Source organism: Hemicordylus capensis, chromosome 5, assembly GCF_027244095.1.
Source record: "Hemicordylus capensis ecotype Gifberg chromosome 5, rHemCap1.1.pri, whole genome shotgun sequence".
Lineage (NCBI taxonomy): Eukaryota > Metazoa > Chordata > Lepidosauria > Squamata > Cordylidae > Hemicordylus > Hemicordylus capensis.
This window is the reverse complement of record NC_069661.1, coordinates 94757731-94784205: the sequence shown is the minus strand read 5'-3', so window position 1 is coordinate 94784205 and position 26475 is coordinate 94757731. Positions and strand designations below refer to the sequence as shown.

The following is a 26475-nucleotide window of genomic DNA, read 5'->3' as shown; positions in this document are numbered from 1 at the left end:
GTAGACTGTGAAGTGGTAAGTGCAGATGTATAATAATTTAAAAAATATTTGTTCATCTGTGCTCTTGCTGTTTTTGCATATTGTATTTAAAAAAATATTTCTTGCTTTTCTAAATGATTTTTAAAGCAGTTGTTTGTCCCCTTGGGTGCACTAGTGTCAAGTCAAAAGGAGGGATAAACACATTTTAAATAAATAAGTGGTAAAAATCATAATCTATATCCACCCAGATAACTGGTTTATCAAATGGTTTTATGCCCCCAATCCCAAGTTACCTGTTTGTTAACAGTTGCCTATGCTTTACTCTAACTTTAAGAACAGTGGTGAGTTTGTTCCAAAGAGACCCATGGTTATATTGTGCTCCGGTTTTACAAAAATGAATTTTCAAGAAGCACCAAACTGGTAGGAGGGGGTCAAAAAAGCTTTGCTAACTTCCACCAGATTTCAAAGAGGGCTTTATTCTACTGCCTCCCTCTTTGTCCCATAGCTTACCTGCTTACAATTTATCTAGCCCATCTATAAACACATGACAAGCAAATATTAATTAGTAGGAATAGCAGCTTCCCCCTTCAAATATTTCACAAACTTACAGAAATTAGCCAGAAGCCAAACAGGATCTTGTTCCACCAGAGCAACACCAGAGAAGGCCTGGGAGGCGGCTGTGGGCCAGCTTCACAGACAACTCATGACCCGGCAGCAAGAACAATTTGGCCAAATCCCAAGGAACCCAGTGTGGCACTTATTACAGAACAATATGGAATAATTGTCATCGGTCCATTTACAGTCTTATTTTTAGTGAAATCAATGCGACTTTCAAGGAGACGCCTCACGATACGTGACAAGCTGTCAGTTTCTCAGCCATCTGCTTCCCCAACGTATCCAACATATGACTGAAGAAAGCTTGGGCACAATCCTTTTCTCCCTGTGACATGTGTGCATTTCCCAGTACAACAGAGGCTCCAACTGACTGAACACTACAGTGCAATTCACACATTCAGATTCAGTTGCATGGCAGAAGCAATGATTCCAAGCTAATTGCCCATTATGGTGGTTAGTTCATGCAAAGCTAGGAGTGGGCTGAAACATGTTAATGGTGCTCAAGTTGGTGTTACTATACTTAGTAATTCTCAACATCAGTCCAGCTGGTAATGTGTTGCTTGGAACAGAACATTAGGCATAAAGGTTCCCACTTGGGTACTCTCTCTTATTTTGCCTCCTCCTTCACACAACACAACATATATGTAGCTATACTGCACAAGTGCAAAATGGAGTATTAGACACATAATTCAGCTTTGTAAGATTTTTTTAAACAAGTTTTTTTTACTGATCTTTATGATTGCAAAGATTTGTGCCTGAAAATGTGTAGCCCACATCGGCTGAATGCTCAGAAATGGAGTGGAAGGGAGAAGAAGGTTTTCAGTGGTTTGTGTTGGGGCTTCAGCACCATACATGGGCACCTACATATTCCCATGACCATTAAAAAAAATGCAAAACGTAACAAAGAATAAATTGTGTAAAAAGAAATACAAATGTATTCAGTTTGCGTACTTTTTACATGTTACAAATTCCAGCTTTTCCTGTTGCAGAATCTGAATTGCCTGGATGCAGAATTCAACTTTATTATTATTTTTAAGCATTTTGTACACACTGCCCTGCCTACAAGGAAGCCAAGAATTTAGTATGGTGTGGCTGTGCAATCCGAGGACAGCATCAACAGAATTCTCACACACAGAGCCATGAACGGAAGAGCTTCCCAAGATTCAGTCCTATCATAGGCTACATTCATAGACTAATCCTTTTTATTTATAGCTAAAGCCCTACAAATGACACCTACCACCTTATTCCAAGCACATTATTATTGAAAAGATGGTATTCACTAGAGGACCAAGGAACAAATAAAGAGTTGTGTTTGCAGCCTTGGCCTAAATAGCATAACTCATCCCACTAATTCACAGTCTGTTGGAAAAACATCAGCCTTCACATTCCTTGAAATTTATCAGTCATAGAATCAAAAACAAACAAGACATCTTGACATCCTTTGCCAGGCAGAATTATTTAAAAGTCACTTTGACCCCTGAAATGCTGGAATAAGGTAAGAAACATGTCTGGAATGGTTAAACTCACTGGCATTAATGGCCTCAATACACATGATCAACTCATAGATTCTAAGCTTTAAAATGTATACAAATCATGTAGACTGTGGCTATGATGATACCTATTTGTCAAAATGCTGGTACAGGAACTGGCACAACTGCATTGACAACCCAAACAGTTATTTGGGGCTACTAATGGTGTCAGTGAAGCTGTATACAACTACCAAGGTGTGTGCCCAAGAGGCTGCTGGGATTTCACAGAGGGTGCTGTGCAGCCTGGCACTTCAAATTGCACAGCAGCCACATGGCCTGGTCATGTCTAGCCTTGGGCTAGCCTCGCAGTATAGTGAAGAGCCAGTAACATTTCATTTCCTCACTCCCTTCACAACAGACAGTCCTATGGACAGGCCTTTCTTAATCTCATCTTCCGTAAGGAAAAAATGGAGGTCAAGAGACTACTTTGCTTCAGGACTATCCAACAAGCCCATGAGTAAGTTGGGATTCAAACCCAATTCTCCTGGGTTAGTCCAATACTCCATTTTTTACCTCAAAGAAAAACCTCCAGGGCCTGATATGGGATGAACATAAGCTCTATTCAGGTATTCACTGAATGCTGCTGTACACACTTACACAACTGAAAGTGGTTCAGAAGTTCCGCCCCCCAGCCCATTACTCACCCTCCCAACCCTGGTGTGGCAAGAGTGAAGAGTGGAATTGGGAGGATGAGTGATGGGCCATAGGCAAGACCTCTGACACACTTGCAGCTGTGTAAGTGTGCACAGTGGTATTCGGTGAACAACTGGATTATTCTAGTCAAGAGATTAGCTTTCCCGATTACTGTGAAATGTGGGGATTCATGGTCTCACTACTGTTGGCCGGTCTCACTTTGGACACTACAGAAGAAGGTGGAAAAGTTCATCCTAATTATTTTGGGGCTCATAGGATTACCCTTTTCCTATAATGCTGTTCTGAGACACCAAAGAGAAGAGCCTGCATGTAGGACAGTTCACAATGGATCTGATTATGCTCCTGTGATAAGCATAAAAAGGAAGAGGAAACATCTGAAGTTATTTTTATGTCTTCAGGTCTTTTGGCGATATGGTGCAAATATAAGGGTGGGTCTAGTATTGTCTGGAGTCTGTCAGTTCTGCTGCATAGCCTCATTTCCTTCTTCCTGTTGCTAGCAAAGCATGAGAAACTCCTGTTTACAATACAGGATCATCCTGTTTGACACAAGCCTCAGTTCCCCACTCACCCTTTAACAGGACACATTCCTCAGTCATTTCCCACTGAAGTCAATGGGGCCCCCCAAGCAATCCAGGTACTGTACACTCTTACTGTATTGCTTCACATATGCGTGCCCAAACATGAAGCTCCTGAGTGCATGGGCAGTACATTAACAGCACCAATACATTTAAACAGATGTGTTAACATATCAAGCTGCCTTATTCCAAGCCAACACCATTGGTCCATCTAACCCAGAATGGTCTACCTGAAAATCTTAACTGGTGATTCCAGGGACTGAACGTGGACTCTTTTGTATGCAATGCATGAGCTCTACCAGTGAACTGTAGGCCCTCCCTGTGAATGGAGCTGCCCTCTATTGTCATCCAGTTAAAAGGTGCAACTTTTTGGGGTAAGAAGCAGGGTTCTCACCAAATACGCATCACAACCACTCACTGCAAACAGCTTTATCAGAACTACAGGGTCTCACATGTATAACACAGGTTACGCTGTTTAGCTTTCTGATGTCAAATACTAATTATTGTTTTGTTAACCTGTAAACATAGGCAGCTGCAACTGAAAAATGAACAGCCTGAACCAATGCAGAATTAGATATGCACTGATTTTAATGGGTTTTAAATCATGCCTAAATCTCCACAAAACTGTGCTGAAAGTGAAATGTTAACTAGAGATAAAGAAAAAGTTTTGAGTTCAGTTCATCTTAATACACAGAAGACCAATATTTTTTTTACAGAACATAATAGTAACAAAGTTAACCAGTGCTCAACTCAATTTGGAAAAGAAACACCTTGATCTCCCATAAAAAAGACAGAGCAAGGAAGAGCTATATGAACCCATTGGGGGAGACATTTCCAAAGTGTAAGGAGGCTGCAACAAGAGAGGCTCTTCTTCCTGTGGAGACCAATCTGGCCTTCACATGAGATGGGATTCAAAGCAGGTCTCACAAGCAGGGAGGGGTCATCCTGGAAGAAGTGTTCCTTGAGACAGTCATGAATCAGGACATAGGATACTTAAGTATGTAAAGGTCAAAAGCAGTACTTTGAGTAAGGCCTGGAAACAAACTGGCAGCCAATACATATGTTTCAGAATGGGTGAAAACTGGGGTGTGTGTGTAAGGCAATTGTGACTTGAGTCCACACTAGACTGCATTTCTCTTTAGGCTATTTGATGCACTCTGAACATTTTACTGCTCAAGTAATACCCTGTTTACTCTAGAATGGTCAGGAGAAACACTCCCTCAATATAACTATCTTACCAGTTGTAGAAGAACTGACAGTTAGCATTATTTGTGACTTAAGCTATGGCACATCCTAAACTATCCAAAGATATTTACATTTTCTACAGACAATCCATTGGTGATTCTCTCTCTCAAGCAAGAGACCACAAGTCTACAATATCTGGAAAGTCTTAGAAAAGAAATAATCTTAGTTTACTGGAGATTAATGAGCTATATCAATGACTCTGGTGAATCTCATAAAGTTGAAGAGTTCTGTCAAATGAATGGCACAGGAAAATGTAACATTCTGACCTATTAAACTACTCATGCTCAAAGCACTGAGGAAAAACATAACCTATAGAGGTTCTATCATGAATATTTCAGAAAGTAGACAAACAGAGGAGACTTAATCACAGCCATTCTGTGACAACTTCAGGCATACTTGCATGCATTCATTGGTATATAAGCATTTGGAGGGCCACAATCCAGACTTACTCTACCCCCTAGCGGCAAATAAGAATCGTCTCCAGGCAAAGAAATTTACAAACTTTGAACTGCTCCAACCTGAAAGACAACATGGCAGACCAAGCTCAGCAGATGAAAGAAGAGGCACCTAGAGGTCTATAGGCTGCATTGTCGGATGCACTGTCTGGCAACAAGCATGGATGCATAATTAATCAAACTTTGAAGAACTGATACATACACACACACTCACTCACTCCACAATCTGCTGGGCTATTATCTTCTTTCTAGTTCGTTACAAATTTCATTGCAAATGTAACTAGAGCCTTAGTATCTTCACTTTTGGGAATTTCTTGATCCAGCTGAGACTTCCAATAGTTCCCAGTTGCTCATGGGGGAAAACCAGAGTCAGCTGCAACTGATGGCTGTGATAAAAGTTACAATCGCTCAAACCACAAACTCTGCACTTGAAAGCAAGAAAGAAAATCCACTATTACTGCTAGATAAGGTGTAAGTCAAAACCTGGGGCCATATTGTTAACAGGCAGAACATTCTGCTGTATTGTCTGAAATTTCATCTTGAGGGAGCAGCCAGCAGAAGCTGGGCAAGGTCATTTATCTTGTGAACGCTTTGCCTGCCTGAGGCCATCACAGCCTAGATATGTTGTTGACCAGGAAATGGCCAACTATTTAGGGCTAGGTTGTAATCCCCAAGCCATGTATTTCAGAACAATCCCATTTGTTTATTCGGGAGTAAATGGGCTGTGTGGGGTGGGGGAATGTCCCCCTCCCATGCCCCATGTTGCCCCTTTAACTTTCCCAAGTTCAAAAAGCAGTTTGGACAATTAGATGAAAAATGTTTCCCAAAAGAAGAGGCAGGAAATGCAGAGCACTTTTGGTACTCTGTGTGTGTACTGGAGAATCACCTTTTAAAAAGGGAAAAACCTGGGAATCAAATCAAGCTTACACATGGAATGGATGGTGCATGCAACCTTCTGGATTCTAGCCCTCATGTTTTAAGATGCATCTCTTGGGGCATGCCTTCACACCACCTTCTGGTGCTACCGGTTGGGTGCCTTAATGCAAAATCAAAGGACGGGGCCGGGGAGAGAAGAGGGAAAGGCACCTCTCCCCCCAGCAAAAAAAATATAAACTGCTGTGTGGCTTTGACAGCCCATTTAAATCCAGAACATGACAACACATGTCTCAGTGGTTTGGGCTAGGCAATCACTGTTGACTTCCATCCATGAATCTGCGGATCTGAACACCCACTTACCCTAGCTGAAAAGGAGCAGGGGTCTCTACCTTAGAAAAAACTTGGGGGAGGGACCACAGGGCAGCACATGCATTGCATGCACAATGCCCCAGATTCAACCCCTGACACCTCCAAATCAAAAGCATCTCAGACAGCAGGGCTGGGAAAGGCTACTGCCCAAGACTTTGGAAAGTCAGTGGACAAGGTTGGACAAGATGGACCAGCAGTCTTGCTGTGCCTCAGGTAACTTCAGTAGGGCTCTTTCTTGGTGAGGATGAATAACGCATTGCAGTGAGTGTCATATCTGGCAGTTGGGAGGGCATAAACTCATTGTCCAGATGTAAAAACAACCTTATCCAAAACAGTTATGAAGACATTACAACTGTTGATGAAAAAGTTTCCGAAAAGGGAAACAGTGCTGGTATTCCCTTCTCTGACCAACCTCTGTGCTCATGGTTTTTGAAAGGGGTGGGTGGGAGGGACACAGCACACCAAGTAAGCTTTCACTAAACTAAGTAAGTAGGAACTAAGTAGCTTTCAGTTTCATTATCAATGGACCATGAGTTTATCTCTCTGTGAGGTTTTACCCAGAGACAAAGACATCCAAGAGTTGCGTCTAGTTTTAAAACAACATTACAAAGATGATACTAGTGACAACCTATTGACCTTTTTTAAAAAGAGCAAATCATACACATTAGAGAATTAACCTAAATGTGACACATGTAATTTACTGCTATTTGGATGCAATCTTCATTAGGTTAATGGAAACATTTTGTTCACAATGATGCTACAAGTATGTCATTGGCAGGTTTTTGTGAAGAAAAAAATACATGGGGAGAGGGTGGTACCCAAAGTAACCAGACAACAAAAAGAATTTGTTTTCTGTTTGTGCTAGAAATACAAGGGATTGTTTACGACTGGCAGGAGGTGCTGCTCCTTGAAAAGGATCAAAGGCTCCCAGGATGACATCACGAGCTTGGGCACCAGGGCTCAAGGGGGGCGGGATATCTGGCTCCTAGGAGCCACCAGACTAATTATGGAAGAACTTCAAAAGGAATTGTAGGCTTCCTTCTCTCTTTGGCACTTAAAAAAGAAGAGGGTGGGGGAAACCCACACACCCTAATTTAACCCTTTCATTTTTGGCTCCCTTTAAATACACCTATGTACACACTTCCAAGTTGCTCATACATTCATGAATTTTTCATCTCAGAGAACATTTTGACTTGAAATTGAAAAACCGCTAATCTAAAACACATTTCAAGGAAAGCTGCCACATGGCTGTAAGCAGTCAAGGGTTTCTCCTTTCCCCTAAGAGCAGTAATTGCCTTCATTTGGCAAACTGCATGCTATTCTCACACACACACACCCCTGCCTCCAAATACCTGGTCAGCATCACTAGTGACAATTATTTCCCAACCAGGACAAAGATTGGGCAATATTGTGCAAATCGTAAGATACAAAGCTTCCTCCGCCGGCTTTTTCTTAATTCCCATGTAAGTTTAAAACACACACACACACACACACACAGAGAAGTTAGAACACGCCCCTGCTATTTAAATTCATTACTGCAGGGAAATTCGAAACACCAATGCGTTATGTCAGTAAAACTAGAGATTTAAGAGAAGGGAAGGAGGAGTCTGAAATAAACCAGATGATACAGAAGAGCAGATACAACACCACACTTCTGAAGGATTCCCTCAACGCGTCAGCCTACGTGCAAAGATAAGGGTCTTGCTCCCTTGCCCTTTCGACTCCTGCTAGAGACCCCCTTCTCCCAGCATAACAAAAGCAGGAGCAAGGGACGTTGATCTAATCGCCTGATCTCAAGAAAGGAGCCTTCTGCTTTGCCGAACCAGAATCTCCCCTCAGCCAGGGCGGGCTTATTGTTGCTCGCAGTCCACGTTTTAAGTCACACCTTTGCGAGTCTCAAGCCAAGCGTCTCCCAAGCAAACCTTCGCCGCCCCTTCGCTTTCCACGCACTTCTGAAGCAGTTTTCCGCTCTTCCCAGCAGAAACACGACCCAAGACTCAGCGGGAATCTTACGCAACCTTCCGTGGGAATAAACTCGCCCGAACGCAGCGGGACCTACTTCCGAGTAAGTTGTGCTCACCAAAGGCGATTTGCCCTCCAGGCAAAGGAAAGAGCAAAAGCGCCAAAGGATTGTAAGGCAACAAACAGCCACGTCTGAGGAAAAACAACAACAGACTCCCCCCCCCCCCTATTTAATTCCAGTAGATATCCCCAGCTCAATTCGGCACGCGTGGCTGAAGAGTAGAGCGCGCCTCCTCTGAACGTGTGCAGAGTACTTTAGGCTTCGCCATTGAAAAACCAGCTCCAGCCTCCAAACATCTGGAACGGAGAGGTGCTGTCTGAGCAGTCACCCCCGCCCCCTCTCAGGAGAATTTGCCCGTCCAAAGGAAAACCACCCAGCCGGAAGAAACAGCTGCGCGCAACTGGACTGGCATCTCTCTTCCGTGCGCTCCCTCACACACGCGCGTCACTGGCGTCTACTTACGGGTCAGAATCATGATCTCCTGCTTCTCTTTACACATGGAAGGGAAGCACGGCGCCGCCAGCTGCATACAACGCAAGAGGTCCGTCCCGGGATCGCTCCTCGGGGCAGTGCCTCAACTCATCTTTTCCTCCCTGTGCCTCAATTCCTCCTCCTCCTCCTTCCTTTGAGCCGGCTTCGCTCCTGCGCTGCGAGTCCTTCAGGCGCCAGCCAGGCAAGGGCTGCCGCCGCTCCTGCGCCGCCCGGCCGGCAGGACCATCGCCCCACCTCCGTTCGCTCTCTCTGGGTTCCTTCCCGTCGAGGAAGCGTCCGCAGCCTCGAGTCCCACCCCCGCTGAGCCGCTCTGAGTAGCAGATCCGGGATGAGAGGCGGCCGGGCGGCTCTTGCACAGAGCTCTCTCCCCCCCCCCCTTCCCTTGAATGCCCCACACTCGGTCTATAATAAACTTCGACACACCCACCTCCATCGCCGCTCAACCCGGAGGCCACGCCCACTGCCCACCCTTTGGTTTCCTTCTGCTCCTCTGGATCGGGTTTTTGCTCTTTCAGGCTTTTTCGAAATCTGCAGCTTTGTTTAAATTTTTCCTTAACAACAAACATCTCCATAGTGCGATCCTATACATGCATAGTTGGAAGTAAGTTCCTCTGAGTTCGGTGGAATTACTTCTAAATAGTGGCATTTCCAGGTGGGTTCCTTCTAGTGCCATCCTATTATTGGTTTTGCCCCTTTATTTTCATTTTAAACTCTTTTTAAAAAAAATTCTGTTGAATTACACAACATTACAAACAATGATATGGTATGATATAAAATAAAAAATCCCAATTGCCCAATCCCTAATTATAGGTGCTCAATTATATCAGTGCACCTAAAGTAAATGCTACAGCAAATACGAACACAGACTTAGCTAAAAGACCCCTTATTGTCCCAGATTATATATGAAGCAGTCTATACCTAGTAAAGATAAGATGGACCTATTTTACCAAATATATAGCTCATGGAGGTTGCTTAGAAGAATTCAAAGCGCTCTTTATTGTTCTCCAGGTAAACCAGGAAAGGCTGCTATCTAGAAAAAGGATGTAATCGTTTGGTTTTCAGCTTGTTTTAAGACAACAGGATATTTTGTCCATTACCATCACACTCCATAATTTATTAAACCATTGTTTGATGGACAAGTGACCAGACTTCTTCCAGTTAGCACTGATAACAAATTCAGCAGCTATAGCAATGACTGAGACAAAACAATTCATTCTGAGAATCAGTCAAGCCAGAAACTAGTTTATCCAGAAGGTAATTCACTGGATTAAGCCACCTAATGGCACAGCGGGGAAATGACTTGACTAGCAAGCCACAGGTTGCTAGTTCAAATCCCTGCTGGTAATGTTTCCCAGACTATATCAGGCAGCAACGATATAGGAAGATGCTGGAAGGCATCATCTCATACTGCATGGGAGATGCAATGGTAAACCCCTCCTCTATTCTACCAAAGAAAACCACAGGGCTCTGTGAGTGCCAAGAGTTGACACCTTAATTCACTAGATGAATGGGATTCCTGCCCCCGCCAAGTTATGTGATAATGAACTCTTATTCAGAACTTATATATTAGGGCAAGACTACCAGACGTGCAAATATGGACTTTCTTTAATGCATCTTATCCAGCACAATATCTATTTTTCTAACCTCAGCCAAGGAGAGTGCATTTCCACACATATGGGTATCTGCAATATATTACCCACACCACAGTAAGTACAGCTTTGTTTGTTTATGTTGTGCTTGCATCTTGCTGCTTCCCATCCATATTTATGGGTGGAGCATAATGGAACACAGGGTCCCTGCAGATTGTCTCTCCTCCATTTCCTGCTGGCCTCTCTCCGCATGTACTGGGCATGCATGTTGCTGGCCTATCTGGGCATGCGCTGATGAAGCAGGTACACCAGTGTGTATCTGTGAACAGCATCACTTCCAAAAATAAAATCAGTTACAATGGTACAACACTGAACCACTCCACCGCAATTTTTTTTTTTAAAAAAATATTGATTCCCTCCATCTGGTGCAAAAATGCAGATCTATCCTGGATCAGCAGAGGTACTTCTGCATATTTTTCTGTGCATAGGATTGCAGCTGTACTAGGAAGTAAGTTTATTTGAAATCAGTGGTGCTTACTTCTGAGTAATTATACAAACAATTAGGCTACAAGGGTTAATTCTTCTGCCTGATTCTGTATCTGTTTGCAAATCTCATTGGGTGATTAGGCATGGCCAGATAGTCTGGATGCTGCCCAATGGGCAGCATCTAGACTAGTTAGTTGTGACTATCACCATTAAAATCAATAAGACAATTTAGTCATGACTAACTTAAGTCTCGTTAATTTCAATAAGACTTATTTATGATTAACTTAGTCTGGATGATGCCACAGAGCTCAACAGGATTTACAGGTGAAACTCGGAAAATTAGAATATCGTGCAAAAGTCCATTAATTTCAGTAATGCAAATTAAAAGGTGAAACTGATATATGAGACAGACGCATTACATGCAAAGCGAGATAAGTCAAGCCTTAATTTGTTATAATTGTGATGATCATGGCGTACAGCTCATGAAAACCCCAAATCCACAATCTCAGAAAATTAGAATATTACATGGAACCAAGAAGACAAGGATTGTAGAATAGAACAATATCGGACCTCTGAAAAGTATACAGTGTACTGTGCTTGATTGGCCAGCAAACTCGCCTGACCTGACCCCATAGAGAATCTATGGGGCATTGCCAAGAGAAGGATGAGAGACATGAGACCAAACAATGCAGAAGAGCTGAAGGCCGCTAATGAAGCATCCTGGTCTTCCATAACACCTCATCAGTGCCACAGGCTGATAGCATCCATGCAATGCCGCATTGAGGCAGTAATTGCTGCAAAAGGGGCCCAAACCAAGTACTGAATACATATGCATGCTTATACTTTTCAGAGTTCCGATATTAATCTATTCTACAATCCTTGTCTTCTTGGTTCCATGTAATATTCTAATTTTCTGGGATTGAGGATTTGGGGTTTTCATGAGCTGTACGCCATGATCATCACAATTATAACAAATTAAGGCTTGACCTATCTCACTTTGCATGTAATGCATCTGTCTCATATATCAGTTTCACCTTTTAATTTGCATTACTGAAATTAATGGACTTTTGCACGATATTCTAATTTTCCGAGTTTCACCTGTACACCCCAGTAAGTGTGCACAGAGTCTTTATTTCAATTAAATACCATCAAGCACTTTTTAATTTGCAAAATAGTTTACATTCTCTCCAGCTGAAATCATAATGGGACTTACACATGCTTAACTTTGGCTAGATAATACTCTTTTTCCATATTTATTCTACATTCATTCTGATATAGGAACTGTAAAGTTTATATCCCCAAACTTTTCTCCACCAAGGGTCGTTTCGCACAACTCATTTGAGAATAGAATAGAATTAGAATAAACCTAAAAAGAACTATATCTAATATCACTGTGAGACTAAAATAGGGCAGAAATAAAATAGATTTAAACTTATTTGGACCATATCAAGAAACAACAGTGGTTAAAACAAGTCTATACTTCAACATGCTGCAATGCATAAATTCTGTTGCAAACCTCCTTACCGCCGGAAAATATAGTGACTTTCTTGCAATGCGATTACCACATTTTAGGGCCATAATGCATCATTAAAATTTGAAACAAGGCATTGGAAATATGGATGGCACCCTGCTGACAGTGCAGCGAGCACAATGTCAAAACACTGGCAATATGGAGACACACTTATGGGACACGTGGCAGATGGTATTGTATCAGTCACAATTATGCAGCCATGCAGCAGAGAAGTTGGAGAATCAGAATTTGCAAAATTTAGTGGTAAAGTCTTCCCAGTTATAGAGTAAATGTGCTTACGCATAACATTATATACAATATACAGTTCCAATGTACAGTTATAAGGGGTGTGCAGAACTGGTTTGAATCAAACCTGGTTTGACTCATTCAAGCTCGAACCAGACTGACCCCACCAAAGGTGACTGGTCAAAATTAGAACCGGACCGGACCCGTTTTGGATCGAACTGGTTTGGCCTGGTGTGAGTGGCTATGCTTGTAAAGGGGAAACTGAGAAGGATTCTGCTTTACAAACAAAGGGGATCCCTAAAGGGGTTCAAGGGTCAAGTGGGGAGGGGGAGTTGGGGCGAGAGGGCACCTTACCACTTAACGAGGTTTGGATGTGGTAGTGGCCTTGCAGTGGTGGCCCCTCTATGTGCTCAGAGGCACAGTGTCTCTCCATACCAGTTGCAGGGGAGTAGCAGTAGAAGAGATGGCATGCCCTCACCTCTTGCCTGTGGGCTCCCCAGTGGCATCTGTTGGGCCACTGTGTGAAACAGGATGCTGCACTAGGGCCTGGGCCTGATCCAGCAGGGCTGTTCTAACGTTCGTATGTTTTCTAGGCCCCGCCAGTGCTCCCTGCCTGCACCATGAGCTGGCAGGAGACCCAATACCAGCCTGCACTGCTTGAGGTGAGTTCTGGTGGGGCCTCGAGGGGCTGCAGCTGCCAAGGAGCCACTGCTGCCAGCCTCCCCACCTGCCCCTTGAATGCCTTTAGAGGTTGAGATCCCCTTCGCTTGTAGAGAGGCTTGGCTTTACAATGTAGGAGTTAGAATTATTTCAATATCTTTACTTTCTGTGCAGGTTTAGAGAAGCAAGGGCATTTAAAAAACACACAGCTGAATTTTTGCAGTGTGTCTCATCCAATTTTGCAGCAGCATGTGTGCCTATAGCCCCACCCACCCACATTTTGGCCAGGCTCCAAGCCAATGCTACGCTACAGAGGTTTACTAGACATTGGCTCTTAGTTCCTTGCTATATAACACACTTTTGAATCACAGTGTGGCTTCTGCAGTGAAGATCTGAGAAACCTGGGTCTGATCCATGCGGCACACTTTTTTGTATGCTGCATACTTTTGGCATAACTCAGCTTTTAGATATTTGCCAGTACTAATCTGACAAGTAAAGAACAAGAAGATACACCTCCCTGTCAATCAGTACATGTAAAGCAAATTTTAATCATTCTGACACTGTAACCTACACAAAGGCATTGCGACCCCATTATTTGGTTTAACTGAAGAACTCACAGGCAATTATTATATGTGGCAGTTTCACAAATGCTTGTATATTCCCAAATTGTGGAATTTTGCAACACTAGTCATAGCATTCACAATATTCCCATTTCTTCAAGGGAATATTGAACAACACTTAATACTAGAGATGAGTAAGCTCCACTTCATTTGATTCAGAATTAGTTCCATATTTATGAGCTTTCTCAGCAAGCACTGTTTGTTTTCCAAGAGCTCTCTCCTAGCTTGTAATACTGGTGCAGATATGCTGGTGGTGCCACACACAATGCACATAATTGCATTGCCCCTGAGAACTGTCATTTGTCTACATATATTGAAGTTGTAGTGAATGCAGATGCCGCCTTTTCATGACAAGTGGCTGGCAGCTGCCTAACATGAGGCAGAGACACACAGGGGGACATGGAGAATCACAGAATAGAGTGTAAATAAAAAATCCTATTCATTATTTCAAGCTGGAGAAGAACTTGGAAATGGCGTTCATTAGCAATAAGCCAAGTATTATAAACTGGACAAATTAATATGCTGAATGAGATAATTATGAACATCCATGCTATCTAGATATCACAATTTTGAGCAGTATCTCTAACCTTTTCAGACCTAGGACCTACGTTTAATGCCAACCTGCCACACAAGACATTCAAGCTCTTCCCACGATCAAGTAGGAAAGGCTACCCTGTTTTGCAGGGAGGAAGCCTGGAAGTGCTTACCTCCCCGCAGACGATAGGTGCCTTCTCCCTGGGTGGGTGGAGTGCCTGCGCAGATGAGCAGTGGCTTTGCTCCCGTGCTCCCGTACCCAGCCGCAGCTCACTTGGGCACTCTGGGGTGCGGGCGAAGGGAAGTGCTGCCACATGGCGCCCCAACTCTGGATCCCCAGTAATGCACAGCATGGGTGCAAGCAGCCACACAACCCCCAAAATGGGGTTAACAGAGCGCTTGCTCCTTTAAGGGGAAGGGTATTTAGGCGGGCTTGCTGCTGACCCACCGCTGGGAGCTGCATGGCTTCTGGTGGTTCTCATGTGCAGCAAAAACCGGGCTGGGCTTCCCTAGCCTGCTTTTCGCTGCGCGTGAGAATAGCCTCATTGTGTTGTTTTTGTTTTAAGGGAGGGGGATATATTCCTGTCACTTCCTCTTCTTTTTCTTCTAACATCCTCCCCGGCTCCGCTAAATAATAGTGGTGCCACTGGTCCAACACACCTTGAGTAATGTTGGTACCCATTTATGGTGCGTGAGCCACTAGCTGAAGACTACTGATCAGAAGGACAAAACAGCCAGTTCTGGCATAATTGCCTAATATTTTCTATAACAATGACATATGTTCTACGTGTCTGAGGCAGAATCCAGTTGTGCACTGCACTGATTGGCTGGTGGCTTGTGATGTCACAAATCCTCCTGTCACCTGCCTAGGAGCAGTCAAATATTGAATATGTGTGCACTTTTTTAAAAAGACACCAAAACAACTATTGAATTAGATAACTTTCAAGTGGTGCTCTAAAAAAGTAAAGAAAAGTCAGTGTGCTTGAAGCAAGGAAGATGCAAGGAAAGCAACCAATCAGTGTTGAATTTATGATAAATACCTCTGCCAAAAGCATTGCAAAGGGGGAGGGAGCGAGGCAGAGGTAAAAGGTAAAGTAAAATGTGCCGTTAAGTCTATTCCAACTCCTAGTGATCACAGAGCCCTGTGGTTTTCTTTGGTAGAATACAGGAGGGGTTTACCATTGCCTCCTCCTGTGCAGTATGAGATGATGCCTTTCAGCATCTTCCTATATCGTGGCTGCCTGATGTTGCCAGATTTGGCTTTTTAAAAGCCAAATTCTGGGTTATGGCCCATTTGACCCACGAGTATACCCCTTAGGTTCTGGCAACAAATTGAACCGGCAACCTAGGCAGAGGTGCACCTAAGTAATTTTGGAGCAAGGACCTAAAGGTCTTTGGAGCCCCACCCCTACAAGTTAGGCATCATCCCACAACACATACACACACACACACACACACACACACACCATGACACATGCAGTATTTTTAACATGTGGGTCCTTGAGGGCACAAGCAGCAACTGAACTCACAAGAATGTAAGAATATAAATCAGGTATATTTATGCAAATATGCATTAGCAGAAACATTTTAACATGCGACGTAACATATTCCCATCCCACAAATTTCTTTCTTCATTCCATCTCTAAAGCAGAGGTCATGCTCGGCTGCATGGTGCGGTGCAGTGCAGGCCAGCAGCACGGCGACCACCTCACCTGGGACAGACTAAAAAGGATCTGGGTGCTTCCAGGGGGTGTAGAGTCTCTGGATTTCCACCCGGAAGTCCATGCGGAAAAGCACCTCTGGAGCTGGGTTTACTTTGTGGGAGAAAATACTGTAGTGAGTCCACTTGTTAAGATACATTTGCATGCACCTTAAGTTTCAGTTGTTTCAGCACTATATGTATTTGTGTGTGTATGTGTATGTGTGTGTATATATATTCATTATTTCAACTCCACCACCACACCCCCATCCCACCGCCACACCCCCTGCGCTTTCTGCCACAGGCCTGAGCTTGGCCCAATGCCCTGCCCCCCGGTGGCACGCAACCCAGCGACAAGGGGGGGGAAGCTGTGTGCTGAAGGAGCTAGCCAAGCACCTTCTTGCCTTTCCCACCTCCTGCAGCCACTCAGAAGACACTGCAGAAGGTGCAGGGTAGCATGTGTGCCCCATTTGACTGTGGGGGAGACGAGGGGCAAGTCAGGGGCCACTAGCAAGACCTGTGCAGGCTGCCAGCAGCCCATAAGCCATACAGTGAAGGTCACTGGTCTAATGTCTGGACAGGCAATCTTCTTGGAAAGTCATTGTATCTCCTTACTACAGACTGCTAACTTTGGCAGGTTGGAAATTATGCTGGTGTTTCTAGAAATCCTTACATAACTCCAGATCATCATTGTACTTTATTAATCAACAAAAGAGTGGAAGTGTAGCTTAGCTAAAGCTTGGTTTTTCATGGATTGCTAGTTCTGTCAATTACCTTCTATGTCTTCCTGTTTTTACTGGCAGTTAAATTTGCCAGCATTTTAAAAATACCTTTTGCATAGTTGAAGGTTACATGTTGGCGTGGCCCATAAAAAGGAGAGTCTCCAAGGACTCTGGTGCCCTGACATAACTTTCCCCATGCAGTCTTAATCAGTGTTCCCTCTAATAGGGATTCCCAGATGTTGTTGACTACAACTCCCATAACCCCCAAGCAAAAGCCACTGCAGCTGGGGATGCTGGATGTATTTTCACACAGGGATGAGCTAAGACCACCTGGTGAATTATAATACTTAGCATTTCTATGGTGATATTTCAGGGTGCAAAGCACTTCACATGTATTATCTTGAAGCAAGCCTTACACAACAACCCTGTAAGGTTGTTGTATCCCCACATTGCAACTGGGGAGCAGCCTGCCTGAGGCACCCAGTGAGTTAATGGCAGAGGCAAGATTCATACCAGGGATGTCATGCTCATGCTCTTGGTAACTCATGCTCTGGTAACCTCTCACTTGGATTACTGCAGTGCATTGTATGTGGGGCTGCCTTTAAAAATTGTCCAGAAACTGCAGCTGCTACAAAATAGGGCTGCGAGATTATTAACTGGGACTGGACGTTTTGAGCATATTATGCTAGTGCTTCATCAGGTGCACTGGCTCCCAGTCCATTTCCGGGCCCAATTCAAAGTGCCAGTGTTAACCTTTAAAGCCCTAAATGACTTGGGACCAGGTTACTTGAGAGAGTGCCTTGCCCCATATGTCCCAGCCTGGGCCTTAAGTTCTTCTTTGGGGGCCCTTCTCTGAGCGCTCCTGCCAAACGAGGTGAGGTGGGTCGCTACTAGGGAGAGGGCCTTTTCAGTGGTTGAACCCTGTTTATGGAATAGCCTCCCTAGTGAGGTTCACCTGGCTTAACCTCTTGTTCTTTTACATGCCAGGTGAAGATCTTTTTGTTCACCCACGTCTTTTAAATTTTAATTTTGATCTGATTTCATCTCATTTTTTTAAATACAAAAAAGGTTTTGTATTGTATTTTGTATTTTCTCCCCCCCTTTTTGATCTGTTATGATTTAATCTGTTGAGTGTTTTAATGTTGTGTTGTAAGCCAGGCAGAGAGCACTTTGTTATAAATAAACAAAGTTTATATAATAACAACAACAACAACAACAACAACAACAACCTGTAGCTAATAATAATAATAACCTGTAGCCAAAAATTGGTGGGACCATAAAATTGAAAAAGCTGAAGAAAATGAAGATGTAAAAATATTATGGGACTTCCGACTATAAACAGACAAACATCTGCCACACAATACACCAGAAAGAAAAACAAGTAAAAATAATCGACATAGCAATACCCGGGGATAGCAGAATAGAAGAAAAAGAAATAGAAAAAAATCACAAAATACAAAGATCTACAAATTGAAATTGAAAGGCTGTGGCAGAAAAAGACCAAAATAATCCCAGTGGTAATTGGTGCCCTGGGTGCAGTTCCAAAAGACCTTGAAGAGCACCTCAATACCATAGGGGCCACAGAAATCACCATCAGCCAATTACAAAAAGCAGCTTTACTGGGAACAGCCTATATTCTGCGACGATATCTATAACAGTTGACAATAAAATTCTGGCATCCCTGGTCCTTGGGAAGGACTCGATGTCTGGATAAAACAAACCAGTCAATAACACCTGTCTGACTGTGTAAACAAGAAATAATAATAATAATAATAATAAAATGTCCTGATTCACAGCTCTGTGATATGTTGCACAGACTTTGGAGTAAATCTAGCTGATATGTGAATCTCCTCCATTCTGGTGGAGATTTGAGCTAAAAGCCCCATCTAGGAATGCTCCAGCTTGCATTATGCTGCTAGTCTTGGGATCCCATCTGACAAGACCATTCTCAGCTCTCAGCTTACTTCTTGGTAAAGATGGTCAGTAGCAATTCACAGGGCCTTTTTTGAGACACCCTGAAGTAGATTCTGATGAGACATAATAAAGCTGTCTTTTGAAAGCACTTTGAAAGGACTCACCTACTGCAAAGCAGTAGGTGGGAGGAAGAAGGGCTGTGCATTCACAAGGAGACTTCAGTGTCCCTTTGGCAAAGGCTTTTTGCACAGCCAAGTGGGCATGGAGGCGAAGGCGGAGCAATTTCTCCATCTTTCCCCTCACTGCAAAAGATGAAAAAAATGCTCCCCCTCCTCCATGTCCACTTGGCTGCTCACAAAGGCTTTGCCATCAGGATGCTGAAGGCTCCCTGCAAATGCACAGCCCTTCTTCCACCCAGCCACTGGAATGCAGCATGTGGGCCAAAGAAGTTGCGACTTTTTAGCATTGTAAAGGTAAAGTGTGCTATCAAGTCGGTGTTGACTCCTGGCGACCACAGAGCCCTGTGGTTGTCTTTGGTAGAATGCAGGAGGCATTTACTATTATCTCCTCCCATACAGTTTGAGAGGACGCCTTTCAGCATCTTCCTATATCACTGCTGCCCGATATAAGTGTTCATACCAGTGGGGATTCGACCCGGCAACCTCTGGCTTGTTAGTCAAGTCATTTCCCTGCTGCACAATTAGGTAGTTTTGTCATTGTAGAACAGGGTAAATTTGTGATGTGATCTCATGGGGTCCCCTTCACACAACCACTTTAACATATCAATATTGAAGTGAAAAACCAAATCATGGTGTGGTCTTCCCTTTCTAACTAGGTTGTGTGAAATGGACCTGAGGATTAGGTCCTGGGTATTGTGCCGTATGGAGAAGATAAGAGTAAGACATCTTTCCATCATGACTACCTTATTTCTGATCTTTATGATCACTTTGGGCAATTGTCCAAAGTGGTGGGAGAGAAAATGTCAGTGACTCATGCTTCCTTCAGCATCACTCCTATTATATATCTCCTGTGGCTCTAAATGGCCTTTACAATCCTACCCTATCTGAGAGGTAAGCCCTATTGAGTTCAATAGAGCTAATATCAAGGTGTTTATACATAGGATTGTGATGCACTACAGTCCTGGGCATGTTTACTCAGAAGTAAGTCTCATTATAGTTTTCTGGGGCTTACTCCCTAAATACAGAAGTTTAGGAATGCAGCTGTAGTTGATGAGTGGAAGGGTCAAACTATGGAAGACCATTGCTACACAGCACACTGTGTAGCCTGATGGTGATCAAATGTTTTGAATGGATGTGAGAGACCTCCGTTCCTTGTTCAGCGTGGGCAAGTCCTTGTTTATACACGTAAGATAATACTTATGAGTGCCTTTGAGTACTGATTGGGTATATACAAATGGTAAAGTAGGACAATGAATGCATCTCCTCTACACAAACAAAAGTACAGTATGGCAAGTTCTGGGGAAAACTTTTATCTAATAGGTCAGACTTGTAAATAGCTGCCTACTTGATTGCCTGTGGTAAGGGCCAAACTATGTGACATTTATAGTTTTACTAGCCCAAACAGGCTTAGTTTTGCTTACATTAGTAGCTGGATTGAGATCTCCTGTGGAGCAGAACCACATTGGGCTTCAACCCTACCCTCTGCTGCAGTCCTGATCTGTGAGGGGCCCTCACTATTTGCCCCAGAATAAAGCTGCCAATGGGAACTAAATAGGAGCCATATTGGGAGGGCTTGTGGACTGAGACTGCAGCAGGGGTGGCGGATTCCAATCTGGTTGTAGACTAAAGCGAAACTAAGCCTGTCAGGGCTAGTACCACTCTAAATGTCACATGTAGTTTGGCCCTGAAAGAACTGCCTCCAGGTGATCAGGTAGGTAAACTTTTGAACACTGGAAACATCTTGGTACTTTTTTGGTTTGTTTTTCCTGTCAGATCAGTAATATTCTGCTAAATGTTTTTAAAGGCCAGTAATGTTTGTGAATGTATTTTCTGGGTTTTCTGTGGTGACATCTCTTGTGTTTTGGAAGGCAAATATTGGGACTTCTGTACCTTTTTAACTTTATCTGTGTGTGTTTGTACCTGCGGAATGAACAGGCACCATTTTGAAGACTTTGAATTAGATGACTGGAGAGGTACTTTTCTCCTTTGTGATGCATTCTGATTCCCATCAACATCTGCATTCCTAGTCATGTTATGCATCTTTACTCCACCACTCCCCTTATTATCAGTTTGTGGAGACATCCAGTCACTCTTTCTCCCTTGCATGCATTTTAATTGTGGCATAGCCAAAACGAATCTATTTTCAAAGTGAGAGACTCCAGTTAGGAATTAGCCCAAAACAATATTTCAAGGAAGCATTCTATTTAGAGAAAAGATTGTCATACCGCAACATGGTTATCATGGTCCTTTGTTTGAATGTACTTGTGAATAAAACCACCACCACCCCCATTTTGGTATGCTGGGCCTTTAATTTCTGACTTGATAATTAATCAGCCATTTAAATAAGGGTCACAGGCCTCTCCATGAAAGAAACCTAATGATCTTATACTGATTTGGAGGTCATGCCTATTGACAGAAGTAAGATACTTTCTGAGGGGAGTCATTTTGTATGGAATGGAGTCAAAGAGTTCAAGACAGATGCAAAGTATCTGTGAAAGTTTGCCCAACAGGCACAATTATTCATTTTAATAGGTGTATTCTCCTGTTTTTAACTGCATTTGCAGGAAGAGGCTGATAATAAGGACACCATTGTCCTCTCATTTCCCAATAAGGACCAAGTGTCCAGTTGCTCGCTGCATTCTTTCTATCACTGCCTCTTTTAAACAGCATGATACAAAGGAGATGCAATTTGTAATAGGTCATCTGATTCACTGACACCAACTCAGGATTATCGAGTATATGAGTACCATTCTAAATGTTGGTATAAATATTCTTCCAGTATGATATTTATGATACTGATAACAGCATGAACATCCCTACAACACAATAAAATGAGTTAAAACATAGAAAATAAAAACCTTAAAAAATGTAAAAACACAGACAAATTAAAAAGCTTGGATGAAGAGATTTTGTAAAAACTGTAATTTTTTAAAAAAGTTGTCAGATGGGGAGGCTCTTATCTCAGCAGGGAGTGCATTCCTGAGTCTTGGGGCAGCAACAGAGAAGACCCGTCACTGTGTGCCACCAGACGAGCCAGTAGCAACTGCAGATGAACCTCTCTGGATGATCTCTATGGGTGATGGACTCATGGTGAAGAAGATGTTCTCCTAAATACTCAGGGCCATTGTTCCCTCTAACAGGGATTCCCAGATGTTGTTGACTACAACTCCCATAATCCCCAATCAAAAGCCATTGCAGCTGGGGATTCTGGGAGTTGCAGTCAACAACATCTGGGAATCCCTGTTAGAAGGAACACTGCTCAGGGCCTAAGCCAGGGTTTATCAACATGTGGGTCCCCAGATGTTATTGGACTTCAACTCCCATAATCCCCAGCCCCAGTGGCCTTTGGTTGGGAATTATGGGAGTTGAAGTCCAATTACATCTGGGGACCCACACGTTGAGAAACCCTGGCCTAAGCTGTTTAGGGCTTTATAGGTTAGAACCAGCACTGGTTATACTAATTTTATACAGTGATGTAATCCATATAAAAGAGATGCAAAGAGCTATGTAGTGGCATGATCAACGATACACAAACATACAATTTGGCAATAACAACTCCACCTTTCAGCATTCTTCCAGGGCCCAGTAGATTCGCTTGAAGAAAGGCGAAAGCAGGAGCACAGACCCTCATTTACCAAGCAGAATTCCATATATTCATTGATAGATTTTATCATGTGAGTATTACCAGAACAGAAAGCTGTTCCATCCCTTTTCAAGGTGCCTTATCTCACTACAAGGAAGAGGAGCATGACTTCCTTTTTCAAAAGCAATTTTTAATTGATAGGATACATTTCCTTCTGTGTTTCAGTCTATTTCTTTGAAGGAGATCCAATCTGATCTGAAAAAAGTCACATCTTATTAGAAGCCATATTATACTGCTTTCTCCTCTAAGTTGCTTACTGATTCAGTTCCCCATAGCAGGAGGTTACCAGGTTACAAGCTTGAAATTTCTCCTGTACCTTTACATTCCTTATTGAAATGGGAGACGAGGCAGCCATGACTTCTCCCACCTGATCTCCCTGGGTCATGCCTTTTGACCTCCTGCTTCTCCTACCTGGACTGAGTCTTGGTTGCTGCAGCAAGCAGAAGAAAGGACAAAAGGAGCAAGTGAGAGAGGGGAAATTGGCAACAGAAGCCATGGCTTCCTCATTTCCTGAATGTAAAGGTAGAAGAGGCATATCTAGCTGGAACCTGGCAAAATCACACAGAACTCAGCAGGCTTTGGTAAGCATGTGTCCTCCATGAAAAAGCTGGTGCTATATTCACTGATAGAAATGTCTAGAGGAATTCTAACACAGTATGTCTTGTACTATTTTTAATAATTGTAAAGCCAGCATTTGTGCAATGGTGCAGTGATGGGATTTGTTTCAAAGAGCCAGTCAGCACCCTTATGGAGTGGACAGGCCACGGCAAGGCTTCACAGTGGTGGGGTATATTGGAGATCTGGGACTGTACATAACTATGCCATGTAAAACATTACTAGTAATTATGGAAGTTTCCATTTGGGCTTAGTAGTTTTATTTTCTTTCATGATGGATGACCCAATGCTTTGTAGTCAAATGAGTTTTTCATTCATTAAACTTATTTCCTCCGGAGGAAATAGGCATAAGCATCACCTGGCTTAGCTGGCCAATTATAAGAAAGGCTGCTGCTCATTTGTAGCCCCTGGGGGAATCTGCAGGACAGAGGAAATCATTTTAACCCAATTACTCAATAAAGCCCAATCACTATGGTAATTGGAACATACTCCCTTTCATGGCTACTTTCATCACAGCATTAATCAAAGCAGAATACTGTTATGAGTTCTTTTCTGCAGTCTGGAACATAGTTGGAGAAAATATAAAAGAAAGCTGCTGGATCAAAGAAGATGAAATGCTCTTGCATTAGGACAAGTGGGCAAAAATACTCAGAAGTGGTTTTGCTTTCTGTGCCACAAGAATGAGTGCCAATATACCAGCCGTGCCTGGTGCAATGTCAATATTTGTGAAGATATGCTAATACAATGATCCGTATGTTCCATCCAAGGAATGTATTTGAGGATTGGCCCATAAATCTGTACATGGCTAGTCCAGCATTTAAGGCCCACCCATATCGAAAGAGAGATCCTTTTTTCCATTCTTCCCTTCCCATTTCCAGAATTCATTCCTTTTCCAAAAGTCACTACAGAAAGCAGGGCTGCAGATGTGTAATTGTATTTGCCCAGAGCAAAATACAGTCTTGGGAATCTCCTCCTGCTAGGGTTGCCAACATTTCATTGCCAGAATGAGGGACACAAGTTCCAAAATGAAGGACACAACTTTGTGTTACTTACCACCTGATATGTTTGTCTCTAGGTGTACACAATTTAAAACACAAATATAAAACAGACTAAAAACAAAACAATTTCACAGAATAAGAAAGTTAAAACAATTTCATGGAATAAAAACAATTAAAACAGTTGAAAATTAATTTCAGTTAAGAGCCTGAGAAAACATGTGTCTTGAGGGTCTTCCTAAAAGCAGTCGGAGATGCTCTTATTTTCACAGGGGGCATATTCCAAAGCCCCTGGGCAGTCAAAGGAAGATCAGGTCCCGTGTTGTCACCAAACAAGCCAGTGGCAATGGTAACTGGATCTCTCCAGATGATCTGAATAGGCAACAGGGTTTATGACAAAGAAGGTACTCTCTTAAATACTCTAGACCCAAGTCATTAAGAGCTTTATAGGTAATAACCAGCACTGTATATAGCTCAGAAACATAAACATAAGGAACAGCCAGTGCAGTTCTTTTAAAATCAGTGTTATATGGTCTCTTCGGGTTGTTCTGGGTCCAGTCTGTACCAATTGTAGATTCTGGACTTTGTACAAAGGCAGCCAATGTAGAGTGCATTACAATAGTCAAGCCTGGAGGTTACCAGCATACACATCACTGTTTTCAGGTGGTTTGCCTCCAGAAATGGGCATAGCTAAGGTATCAGCCAAAGTTGATAAAAAGCTCTCCTGGCCACTGCCTCAACCTGAGAAACTAGAGAGTTTTGGATCCAGGAGCACTCCCAAGTTACGTACCTGATCTTTTGCGGGGGAGTGTAACCCCATCTAGAACTGGAAGATCTAAACCATCTCTTGGGTCCTGACCCCACATAGTCATTACCGTCTTATTTGGATTCAAGATCATTTTGTTATCCTTCATCCAACCCATTACTGCCTCCGGGCAGGCATTTAGGGCAGTTATGCCATTTCCTGATGAGGTTGATAAGGAGAAATAGATCTGGGTGTCATCAGCATATTGATAACACCCTGCACCAAACCGCCTGATGATCTCTCCCAGTAGTTTCATGTATATGTTAAAGAGCATCGGAGACAGTATGGAGTCTTGTGGAACTCCATACTTTAGTTCTCACTTTGAAGAGCAGCAGTTTCTAAGCAACACCATCTGGAATCTACAAGATAGACAAGAATGGATCCACTGTAAAACAGTGCCACTCAATCCCACCTTCCTCTGGTGACTCAGAAGGATACCATGGTTGATGGTACTGAAAGCCGTCAAGAGATCCAAAAAGATCTCTCATTCTATTCTTATGGCATAGTTAGTATATTATAGTTCCACATCAGACAACAGAGCTTCAATGAAGGACTTTATGCATTGCCTTGCAATGTAGCTTTTACATGTTGAGCCTATATCACAATGGGCTGCATTGTTGCTGAGGTAAATAACAACAGGAATGGGTACCACAATATAATTAGTGTTTACTGATGAACAAAAGGAGGTTTTACCACTGTTTTAAAGGCGGTTTTACCACTGTTTTTTTTGAGGAGAAATTGAACTGAGAAGCATTTCTTTTTTTGCCTGTGAAAACAGACAGGAACTGAGTAAGATCTATCAAGACTTGCCCATATTGATCTAAGAAGAAAGTTGGGCAGACTTAAACCATGAAATGGAGCCAATACCATGAAATGAAGATCATCAGAGGAAGGGCTAGTTCTCACTTCTTGATGTAGTGAAGTTTTAAAGAAATGATTTTACCATGCCATTTTTGTGTGAGGAGACATTTGTGGGACATAGCCCTGCCTTAGGAGAAACTGAATGATACCACATCAGAGAAAACATGAATCTCAGAGTCCTGTCTTTGACATCACTGATTTCTAGCAGGAAGACTACTTCACAGAAATAACTCCCCATCAGAAAATTACATGATGAAGTCACTATGTGAGGACTTTACCACATCAGAAAATAATGTGTGAAGCAGTATGAACACAGGGAGCAGTGGTATGCAAACTGGTCTTTAGCTGTAGCCACAGATTTGACCACATCACAGTCATATACCATACAAGTCAGTGGAGCAAGCTGGTGTCTTAGTGGCCACATTTGAGAAACCATAACATGAAGAATGGGTTGAAATTACAAGGAAGCAGATTCAGACTAGACATTGGGAGGAATTTCCTAACTGTTCAACAGTGGAATTAGTCTGTCTTGTGCAGTGATGGGCTCTCTTTTATGAGAGACTTTCAGACAGAGGCTTGATGGCC

The 26475-nt window shown here is 42.9% G+C and overlaps 1 protein-coding gene across 9 annotated transcripts in view; it reads right to left on the bottom strand.

Annotated features, from left to right (window-relative positions):
- Positions 1-26475, bottom strand: part of DLC1 (DLC1 Rho GTPase activating protein) — a 338048-nt gene that overhangs the window by 56476 nt on the left and 255097 nt on the right. Inside the window, exon 1 of one of the 9 annotated variants that reach the window (XM_053255911.1) lies at positions 8783-9171. The exons of 7 other annotated variants lie outside the window; for them this stretch is intronic. In XM_053255911.1, coding sequence (XP_053111886.1) covers positions 8783-8849 — 67 coding nt within the window. In that variant the 5' untranslated portion in view covers positions 8850-9171. Of the gene's footprint in view, positions 1-8182; positions 8220-8782; positions 9172-26475 lie in introns of those variants that run through there. One more of the 9 variants, XM_053255913.1, reaches the window with a different exon arrangement.